This window comes from Daldinia vernicosa, assembly GCF_022497035.1.
Source record: "Daldinia vernicosa strain CBS 139.73 unplaced genomic scaffold F5Y00scaffold_10, whole genome shotgun sequence".
NCBI lineage: Eukaryota > Fungi > Ascomycota > Sordariomycetes > Xylariales > Hypoxylaceae > Daldinia > Daldinia vernicosa.
Genome location: NW_025953926.1, coordinates 581113 through 592256, shown reverse-complemented (window position 1 = coordinate 592256; position 11144 = coordinate 581113). Strand labels below are relative to the sequence as shown.

Here is an 11144-nt window from a genome sequence, read left to right as displayed (position 1 = left end):
CAAGGGTATTGGACTGGAATTCGCACCGTCTAGGTCATTATATAACCAGAGCAGAATAATATTCATCGCGCTAGGAATAAAGCTTCCCGTTGCTACGCTTATTATAATCAATACTGGTGCGATGATTCCGAGAGTCTGTTGTGCCTCTTCTATAGAAAGTCGATTTGAAGGCATTGGTCGCCAAGGCTTGTTGATAGCATATTAGGCCACCGACCCGGGGAGCCTCTGATTCGAGATATCTACGACGAGCAAACGTATCCAAAGCCAAGCTAACATCAAGAGGACTCGAGATACTATGTAGCTAGTGGCGGGTTGGTTCGTTACCGTCATACCAAGCTCGACTCCAGAAAACCTCAGAGAGATCGCGAAGACACTCAGTAGCACAACTATAGTTTTGAAATTAGATTTAGTAAAGAGATATAATGCCTTAAGATGGAATAGTATGCTTCGATCTTTAGCCTAGTTTAAGTATTAGTATATAAATCTACGGAAGCTAAACCTAGGCTAGACATGGTGTTATCCCTTACGATATTCTCTACTTTAGTAACAATACGGTTTGGCTTGCGATAGGAATCGAGGTGCTTTGGGGTAGGCATCATAGAGATGGCTTGCGTTCTACATTAGCAGTAATCATTTGAACATTCTCTTGAGTCGTCTTACATGAATGATGGTGTCTGATGCTGTGGAGCGAAACTTTAATTCTTAGTCGATTGGGCATGCCTATACAGAAGATCTTCAGGGGCCCTGCTAGATGATATCATTAACAAAGCGTCGGATTAAGTCTATGCGTATATTTCTACGGAATACTCGGATGAGGCTGAAAAATAGATGTGGCTAAAGTGCCGGGACTGGTAATAGGGGTATTGATGCATCTCATTCTTCCTGATACTCCCTTTAACTCGGTGCCGACTTTAGAAGAAGTTTTAGTTCTAGGCTGAGAGGACCTTTCATTTAAGAATAGATTCCGTCTTTAGTGAAGTGTTTCGATTTACATCGTAATATATAAAGGTGATATTTACTATCAGTGTTTACCTAGTCACTCCCCGCTTACAGATGGCGTTTCTCTTGCTATATAAAATACGTCACACGTGGCTGTTAGCCAAGCCTGTCAGCGTGTGGCCAGTTACCTACCACGGTTGTAGAGAGGATCCGAATCTTCGGCAATTCCTATTCCAAACCTCATTAGCATTATGTTAGACCATTGTCGGTTATATCGGCATTATTATGCTTCGCTACCTTCGAGTCTCACGACTGGACTCTAAATTGGTACCCTTATTAAGGCGCCTAGGCGGATGACTATACCTTAATTAACACATACTAGAGGGTATTATCTGCCATGTAATGGTACCGTAGATCTAAGTGCGAATGACAGTGTGTTGATTGAGGCTGTAAGTTAGATATATGTCCTCAAGTGCGAGAGTGCTACACAATAAATAAACCTCTTTAGATATAGGAAATTTGATTGAATCAAAAACTCTCCTAATAATCTTTGATCCTCGCATTTGAAGATATAGTAGACGCGGCGGAGAGATACTTTTATAAATAGTACAGCTGATTGGGTGATATTAAGATGCCAGTCAGATCTGTGACATTATTTCGTCAGCCAATCAGAAACCGGAATGTTGGAAAGACTTGCCCAACTGAGCAACCACCGGCTCGGATTATCACGTGCCGCCGGGCGAGTCACTGCCGGTGACTGAGATAGCTGGGCTACGACTTGACAGGGACCAATGATTTGAGAAGACGTTGGGAAATGTACGATGCGCCGTGTTGATGGGTTATGCATGAGGTGAGATTTCGTCATAAAGAAATGTGCTCATAAAATAAGCTTTTCATGATGATCTCCCGTCCTCGATCTTTGGGTCATTATTTATAATTATTAATGGGTAGGATACCTAGGTACCTAACCTAACCTATGTAGGTTAAATGGTAACGCAGAGATAGGTAGGTACATCTCCGACTTTGCGCCATATTACGGACGCGTATTCTCGCAGTGATCAGGTACATAGATGATTCAAAATATTGAGCCTCGGAGCATCATGCCACGACACCGGTAATTTCCCCTGGAACAGACGGCAGGTAATAAAGTCGCAGATTGCGAATGGTGATCGTGTTGGGCTGGGAATAAGTGGAAGCGGTCGACGGGTCGGCGGTCGGCCTTTGACTCTGGCGACAAGTTTATTTGGTCATTTGGTCGCGGCAATATAGCGTTATGACGTACTACGCGAAAAAATAACCCGTATGCCGGTAGGCCCACTGCGTTGAAACATATCCTTAATTCTGCTGTTACTGTAGCAAACTAATTCAATTGCAATTCTATGCAAGTTGTACGTACCTACAGCTCGTCAGTGGCTGTGGTCGATTAGGATCTGACCTGCGTTATTATGAGGTAGGTATATGAGGTTGCGAAGTGCCAAGCTTCGAAGGCTTAACGGTCTCCTATCTAAGTAAGTGCCGAGCCCTATTCCAAGAATGTTGGCTTTTTTAATTAGTTAGTAAGTTAATGTACAATGATGAATAGACTTTAGGGGGCTGAAATACTGCTCTACAATAGGTAAGATGCATCTTGTAATTTGGTGGTTTGGTTTAGGTAGTCGTCACCCTTTGGTGTAAGCGGCGTCAACACCCCTTTTCATAGCCCCACTACGGCGGGAGTCCATGGCCCCCGACTACCGACAGGAACCGCGACTAGCGAGACTTTGTCATTCTTGCCCTATGATTCTTTTTTTTCTTTTGGTACCCAATTTCTTAGACGCCTTTCTTGTTTCCATCACACATGTTTGACGCAATCGTCTGAAGTATTGTTTACGTTTCTATCGGCCTGTAGCTGGACAGCGATGCCGACTACATACAGTCTACAGTACCTAAGGTACCTCATAATAGACTAAGAATATTTTGGGTCATTCATTACCTCATGTACCTAACCTAAGGGTAAGTTTCTAACAGTAACGCCAACTTCTCCAGGCGTGGTTAGCATCTCGCAGCCCCCCATGTCAGCTGCTTCTTCCTTTCTCCACGATTTCCTACGATGAATCTCATCCACCCTGCGTTTTTAGCCCCAGCTCTAGAATCCTGGCACTTCTAGATCGCTCTTTGGTTGGCTAGGAGAGTTGGAAGTTAAGCCAGCCTGCACCCCTTTTCTATACTGCCCAATCACGTTTCTCAATAGCTGCCATGTCTCACCTCGAGACGAATCCTTTACAAGACTTACCGCGATTCCTGGGGTAATGAGGTGAGTTTGGCGGTAATCAGCATCGCATCACGGGATACAGCAGAACGCATGTCTACGGTTCCTACGATCACACTCGGCCGAGTAGTTATTGGCTTGTGGCTTTCGTGGAAACTTGCCTTACCTACCTGCCTTTAGCTACACGCGCAGATAAGCGGAAGCCAGAAGTAGGTAACTTTGCAGACGGGACGACGCAAGCTGCCCACTTTCTTTGATTTAGTTATCTCGGCATCGGAACCGACGAGTCTTAAGGCACGAGCTCGAGCGAGTTCGGCTAACCGCGCCCGAAGCCGCAGGATACCGAGAACAAATCTGATCACCTGTCACCTGTTGGTAAACTAACGCCGGCTTACCGCAAGGGATTCGCCATGGTGCGGGACGAACTACATATGTTAAACTACATATGTTACGTGTCAAGCGTCATCCTTGGTTAACCGCATCATAAACAATTTGTGTTAGGCTACGCGTAGCCGCAGCTGCATTACCTTTTAGTTAGGTGGTTAATTATGTGGTTAACCTGCGGTCTGGTCTGCTGGTCTGCCAGTCTGCCCATGGTCAAAGTACAAAAGTATGTACACGGAGAGTCGGTGGCCGCGGCCGCTTTTACTCGGGACGTCTAGTGGGCAGGTGGGTTGAGTAACTCGCTAGTCTGCTGTGGCTTTGAGCCGCTTCATCAAACCACGTTCCAATCCCAGGTCCCTTGTCTGATGAAACTTTCGTCAGTCACCGCTAAGGGTTAGGTACGGTACAATACTACCCGATAGTGCCTAACCCTTTGACTGTACCTAGGGTACCAGTTTAGGTAGTCTCGCGCCGGCCCACGGCGTTCGCTCTAAAGAAAGTCTGGACCCTTGAGAAGCGAGTTGCTTGTTCATCCTCCCCCCGTCTGTCAAACGTGGGTGTGGGGCAACAAGTAATGACAATGGTCCATGGATAATGGATGGAAATAAAAAACCCCCCTCCTCTTTGCTCGCATATAAACCTGACAACCCTCAAACCGCATGCGGCAGTTCCCCGTGTATGATATTAATCTGTAGACCCCAAATCCTACCTATGAATCCTCTCAAACGTGTTGCGGGGCTGATTCTTATGTACCACCTATAATTCGTACCTATAAGGACGTTTCAACTGATTGATCACTTATATTACGCATCGATCACGCACACACCCTCGCTTGGAGTTGGAAGAAGTACTGCATCAAGTATCCCATCCTACTCCAAGAAACCAAGAAACCCCCCTATAGCCTACAGGGCTATACATAACCATGCCGGGCAGGACGAGCCACACCCCAACTATTTATTACGATGTGCCCGTCGCCATGATACCTGTTGTCAGTTCGATACTGTTACTTATAAGGCTTTATCGTTGGCAACAATCTCAATACTACCAATTGCTCAACCTCATCGACAGCACAATGGAGGGAACATTATCACGAGTGTCAAACAAGCTTCAAAGCCCCACCACATTCAGCAAGTTCAACGAGCTCCCCCCGGAACTACGGATCAAAATATGGCAGCATGCTATGCCTGATCCTAGGACGGTCATCGTCAAGTCACCATACACAGGACAGAAGCAGACTCCTAGGTCATTGGAAGAAGCTATATTGGATTCGTCTAGCCAAGGGGAGACATGGTATTCAACCACACAGATCCCCGCTCTATTACATGTCAACGCCGAAGCTAGACACGAGGCTCTCAAACATTACAAGCTTTCACTTGGCGTAGGCAGCATACAACCGAGAGTTTACGTTGATTTCAACCGGGATACCTTATTCTTCGGCAACTCGGAGCTGAAACCGGAATGCTCATCGTTATGGGCCTCTACGCAAGGATTAGATCAAGTACAACGCCTTGCAGTTGTCCCCGAGGGCGCATGGCGAGTGCTACGATGGAAGAAGGTTGATTTAAACTCGCTGGAACGGATAATATTTGTCCACGACACAGAGAAGTTCGAGTTAGGGCCTCTCCCCCAGCTAGTAGAAGACGAACCACAAGATATCGAGGCGGAGCTGCTTGAGGGACAGGTGCAACGTCTGGAGGAGTTACAGTTACAGCAGGAGTTACAAGAGAACGGCACATTGGATCCCATGAAGAAGCGGATGCAGGCAGCCCGTGAGGAGATCGACACGCTAATGATGGTACTACCAGCGCAATGGGAGAAGGAACCAGCGTTGTCGACGGCAGTGTTTAGGAAAAGCCGCGGGGATAGATGGACATGTTGATTCGTTGTTGTTTTTTTAGTGTAGACACTCGTCAAATGCGACATGTCTTGTCTCTTCTCATCTCACGCTGTGCATTATGCTGTACACCCATGAATAATTGAACCAACCAGATGAAAGAATTGCTCGTCTCTAGCTTGAGTAGGAACTAACTTTCAAACGTGCTCAGCATGGAGAGGAGATCAATTGCTTCATCGTGATGCCAAGGGTGACGAATTACATAAAGACCCTGATACATGGCAAACCGGCGTTACTATGAAAAAAACCCCTAGAATTCGATACCTAGCTTCTAAGACATCCATACGCAATCTAATTCGTCTTGCTAAACTTGTCTTGTCCTACCTGTAGGTAGGTATCTAACCTACTTATTTACGATGATTACGTACGCATGTCCATCGATTGGCTTTTTCTCATGTTAATCGATCGACATGATGTAAAACGAGGTGGCCAGTACGGTGCATACCGCCCCAAGCCACAAACGAGGGACGCAATGACCCGCCCCCTACCTCTCTCTGTGTTTCTTTTTTCTCCGTTACGCAACGACGAAATGCATGGCCCATCCGATGGGTAGGTTAGGTAGGTAAATGCATCATGCAAGCCACCCCAACCAAGCCTGTGAATGTGAATATCGACAACTGCAAGTTACCTACCAGACGAGACGAGACTACGGTACCGTACCTAAGATGTTACGTATGTACTATACACTAAGTACATAGGTAGGTTAGGTTAGGTAGATATGTATAGAGGGCGAATGGTTTGAGTCATGAATGTTTCTTCCGCGCAAACCTTACACGCGTCCCCGCGGGGTTCTCGGAGTCCCTTATCTTGTTTTACTTTTTATTTTCTTCTTCTGTTCACCCTTGAATGGGTGGGAGAGGCGGTGATAGGGATTCTAGGTATGTACCTAGTGAAATGACGACGACAACGACGGTAGGTAGATCTTACTATTACATTATGTAGGTACACACATACATACTGCGAATGATCCTACATAGGTATATTCCAATAAAGTTCATACCGCCCCCAAAACCAGACCAGATCCCAAATTTCCAAATTCATGATCGTACAAGCCCTTTTCCCCCTTTGGGGCCGATCCTCCCGAGTCCAACTTTAGGACTCTGCCTTCGGTGAGAAATGACGAGGGTGGGATGCATCCATCTATGTACTATGTAGGGTATTCCCGCGAAATAGAGGTAAGGTCACACTGCGTCTATGCCATGTACGTAGTAAGGTCATCCATCATCTTCCCCCTCGGTGCCGGTAAGGCGCGTACCGGCTCCCGGATGCGGACCCGGCCGCAGATCGTAGCAGTATGTGCTTGGGTATTGGATGTCAGCCTGCTTACATGGAGATATCTTCCTTACTACCTTACATAACTACATGTAAGGTTCTAGGTATGATGTATGCATGCGGGCGACACTGCCGGGACTTGAGTGCCTACACACACACATTCTTCCATCGGGTCTAAGCCTCACAGCTTACTCTTCGCACTCGCATCGACGTACTCGCTCCCCAGCCTCAGCATCCGCACCGCACCATCCACCATCTCGCGGACGATCTCGGCGGCAGGCTGGACCTTAGTAACAGCGCCCGCGACCTGGCCCATCAGGTGCGGGGGATCGATATCCTCGACGTCGTTCTCGAGGTCGTGCTCGATCGGCACGACGCCCCTGTCGCAGAGCTCGCGTATCCTCTGCGGCTGCGCGTGCCACCGCGCGATATACGCGTTGGTGCGCATGCGCAGCGGCCGCCCCGTGAGCACCAGCGTGCGCTGCGTGTCCTCGAAGCCGCACGTTACGACGCTCTGCTTGTGCTCCTGGCTGCTGGCCGCTTCGACGCTCGCGACGAAGCGCGTTCCCACCCAGACTCCCGCTGCGCCTTGCATCAGGCTCGCGGCTAGCGATCGTCCGTCGTTGATACCGCCTGCGGCTACGACGAGGGCGGGGCTGCCGTTCAGCATCGGCGGGTGGTACCGCGATGCGACGTCGGCGACGGCCGGGACGAGCACCGAGCTGGCTATGTCGCCCGTGTGTCCGCCGCCCTCGCCGCCCTGCGGACACACCATATCGACGCCGAGATCGAGGGCCTTGACCGCGTGTTTCGGGTGTCCGACCATATTCATCACCAGTATGCCCGCGTCATGCAGCTTATCGATCACGTACTTGGGCGGGACGCCCACCGCGCTGACGAACAGCCTCGCGCCGCTCTCGATGGTGATGTCGATGAGCTCGTCGAGCTTGCCGCCCGTGTAGTCGTGGTTAGTCTTGCGCGCGGACCCGCCGATCTGCGGCAGCGCCAGGTCCACGCCGAAGGGCAGGTCTGGGGACCGCAGGGCGGCTTTGAGCTCGGCGACGATGGCGCGGAGTTGCGAGGGCGTGTATTGGAACCCGCCGATGACGCCTAGGCCGCCGGCGTTGGAGACGGCGGCGGCGAGGGCGCCGCCTGAGACGCGGGCCATGCCTGCGAGGATGATGGGGTGTTGGATCCCGAGGAGGGTGGTGAGGGGGGTCGTGATGGGGCCTTGGGGTTGCGGCGCCATTGTGACGACGGTTGGAGCTGCTAATTTACGTACGTATTTACGTGTCTTGGGTCTATAATCGCGGGTGGGAACCGTGCCGCTGTGATGCAAGGTGGAGTATGGTTGTATGCGAGCGAGTCAAGTATATGTAAGGAGATGCTTTGCCCGAGGGCGAAGCTCAGCAGTCTTATCGAGCAACCTGAGTTCGGTCACCTCGGACCAAAAGTGTCACGATACAATCCGACCCGCGGTATAAGAAGCACTGCGGGCGGCTTGGATGTTGTACGACACGAACTTTTCGTTTTTACTAAGTAGGTAGTTAACAGGTAGTTATGCGAAGTTCTGCGTACGTTACGCGTGTTTAACTATACGCATTACTCGTGAGTAAGATGTAAGAAATAAAGGGGTAGGTTAGAAGACTACCTACCAGGTAATAAAATGGAAGTTGTTGAACTTATACATACGGACCACACAATAAAGCCCGATGGTTCTCGGGAGCTAAGCTCGACGGTGCGAAGCGGAGATCTGGGGTAAACTGGGTAAACTAAAAAGATGCCGAGGCACATCTATTTTCGGTAATGGTCTAAACGATGGGCCTAGGTATGAGGTAACTTGTCTGACCTGAAGTGTCAAGTCAGGAACTAAGAATTATCGTTTATCGGTATACTAAAATATGACATTTGACAAGCGTTGTTATGCAAGTAGGGTAATATCAAGGTAGATAAGTATATTCAAGCTTGGTATCTTGTCTAGTTAGAATTAATTTCAAAATTCCCATTCCCAGCAATAATAGTAACATCAAAACCTTCGCTATAGCAAAGGTCATTGCGCTTTGCACGCTCTATAAGGCTTAGGCCGCTTTCTCGCTCTGCCAACCCTATAGTTTTCATAATTCCATATTTACACGTACACACATTGATTTACAGGTAGTGAGATAGCTTGATCGCCTACACTACCAATTACACGTTTCCGACGTGACGCTGAATCCTTATCATCAAGCATAGTGTCATGGCTCATCATAGGCGTTATCAAACCTCATCTGATTGGGGCTCTGGTTCGTCTTAAGCATAGCTTAAAGCCCTGTGATAGAATCCGCCGGCGTGTTGCATACTGGCCGCGAGGAGTATTAGTTCGAGTCGAAGTTACGGGTTGGTAATATCTGGTGATATTTCTCATCGGAAATATGGTAGTCGTGCAGGGACAAAGTCTTCTTGTGGCGGATCTTTCGGTGCTGGCGATTGTAGCTGGTGAGCCTCTCCTTCTGCAGATCCAGATCCGGCCTCGTCTTGTCCGTAGTCTGATCCCTTATCAAATATAGCTTCTTGCGGAACCATCGGCCTTTCTACCCTGACTATTTCGGATTTCACCTCCTGGACGGATTCGATTTGAAGATTATCCCGACTCAGCCCTCTCCTAAGAGCCAAATCCGCAGCAACCTGTCTCTTTTTCTCTACTACTTCATTTTCCTCCCGTTCCAGCCGTTCTTCTTCGAGTCGTAAATCTTCCAGTGATGCCATTGAAAGCAGCGCTGGGCTCTCTGGGACCGATCCTGAACCAAAGCTGGGGTGTAAGGATGGCCTTGCCGAATCTATCGTCGCCCTCGAAACACTCCTTGGTATCCTGCGATCTGCAATCCGTTTCCCCTTGCTGCTCCTCGTCTTACTACTCTCGCGATCATCCGCGTGATCTAGCGCGATGGCGAACTCGTCGTCCAGTGGTATTGCATCTTCTTCCCCTTCTTCGTCGCTTGGGAAAAGATCACCTCTCGATCTATACGAATCGCTAGTATCTCCACTGCCTACCGTTCCACTTCGGTTCCTACTATGCGACTGTGATTCGTTAGTGTGTGCCTCATCGTCATTTTCGTCCAACAACGGCACGCGTTCTGTATCTAATCCCGACCTTGATGCTCCGGGATGCTCTTGTAGATTTGCTGCACTAGGTTTATATCTCAAAGGGCCTCCTCCTATCTTGAACGGTAGACGGCCCAAAAATCCCAGAGGTGCAGTGCTCGGAATGATTGTCGGATCTTCGTGAATACTGGATCTTCTCCGCGGTCCTTTTGTGCCGTAGCTCATTCCGCGCTTTCTCTTTGGTTGCTCTTGAACGTCACCTCCGCTCCGCTTTTTCCCGGTGCCTGCAAGTAATTGATCCCAATCTTCACCTCGCCAACTACCGAGAAGTCCCCCTGCATCGTCACCGCCTCCCAACTCCTCATCCCAATCATCGTAGAAGTCGAAGCTATATTCGGCCCTTCCTCGCGCCCGCTGACGTTCCCTTGCTCGTCGTGCTCGTTCTTCACGATCGCCGAGGCAGACGGTCGAGCAGCTCTCCAACGCTGAGAAGATGGAGGAGAAACACGGTGTGACGTATGTGTGACCAAAACTCCATATACCAGCGGCTGCGTTCTCAGTGACAGTCTCGGTTGTATGAGAGATCTGGTTCCATCGCTGCCGAAGACGAGGATCTTCGAGGAATGCCATTGCTCCGTAGGGGCGGGTGCTAAGAGGGTTTTCTTTTATATGCAGGCGAGCGCCAAGATTCGCGTTACGGACGCTCGATGGAGATGTTGGCTTTTTCCGGGTCAGCTAATCAGGTGAATGGAGATGCTCGCGCGTCGGACCTCCGGTCTGACGTCGTTCGTTTCTTCGTAGCTCAATTGCCAGTAATCATGCGGGAGGTGATCCTGAAGGAATCATTACCCATTTGGCAATGGTAAAGAGAGACTAAGGGGTAGTCGCCTATAATGTGTATATTGTATGAGGGAGCGTGATATAGTTGATGTTGACGCAGGTGAAATCAAAGTTTCCATGCTACGTGGACCCTTGGAATAAGAAGATGTTGCGCGGAGTCGGGGCGGTGTTTATAGGGGATAGGTGGGAATTAAGAATTGGGGACTCAAGCATTTCAGTGTTTGAGCATTAATAGAGTTGCGTTGGCCCCAGAGTTTAGTAATAATAATTTAGTAAAGGGAGAAGGGGAGAAGGGGAGAGGGAAAAGAGGAAAATGCATAAAAGTTGCGCGCAAATCCAATGTCGGCAAAGCAACTAAAAAATTACAGCCGCGAAGGGATTAGTTACGGTAAAACCAAAGTAAAAGTAGTGTAAGAGTTATAATAAGTTGCAATGACCTCATCCCCAAGTCAGGTACCTAAAGTGCCTAGGAGGTATGTAATAAGC

The 11144-nt window shown here is 48.9% G+C and overlaps 3 protein-coding genes across 3 annotated transcripts; 1 reads left to right on the top strand and 2 right to left on the bottom strand.

Moving 5' to 3' along the window:
• Nucleotides 1-4493: 4493 nt before the first annotated feature.
• On the top strand, nt 4494-5450 carry F5Y00DRAFT_259558 (uncharacterized protein; the record flags this gene model as incomplete). Its single annotated transcript, XM_048010896.1, has 1 exon — nt 4494-5450. The coding sequence occupies one exon, from the start codon at nt 4494-4496 to the stop codon at nt 5448-5450; it is 957 nt and encodes a 318-aa protein (XP_047867484.1).
• Nucleotides 5451-6871: 1421 nt separating this feature from the next.
• F5Y00DRAFT_12444 (2-nitropropane dioxygenase) lies at nt 6872-8386 on the bottom strand. The gene has a single exon (XM_048004106.1). It carries the CDS (start codon nt 7984-7986, stop codon nt 6919-6921), a length of 1068 nt encoding a protein of 355 aa, XP_047867483.1. The 5' UTR covers nt 7987-8386; the 3' UTR covers nt 6872-6918.
• A 286-nt stretch (nt 8387-8672) lies between these two features.
• On the bottom strand, nt 8673-10772 carry F5Y00DRAFT_12432 (uncharacterized protein). The gene has a single exon (XM_048004103.1). The coding sequence runs from the start codon at nt 10446-10448 to the stop codon at nt 9138-9140; it is 1311 nt and encodes a 436-aa protein (XP_047867482.1). The 5' UTR covers nt 10449-10772; the 3' UTR covers nt 8673-9137.
• Nucleotides 10773-11144: the final 372 nt, after the last annotated feature.

Coding starts and splice junctions, on each gene's coding strand:
- F5Y00DRAFT_12444 (XM_048004106.1), bottom strand. CDS start 7,986: ATGGCGCCGCAACCCCAAGGCCCCATCACGACCCCCCTCACCACCCTC.
- F5Y00DRAFT_12432 (XM_048004103.1), bottom strand. CDS start 10,448: ATGGCATTCCTCGAAGATCCTCGTCTTCGGCAGCGATGGAACCAGATC.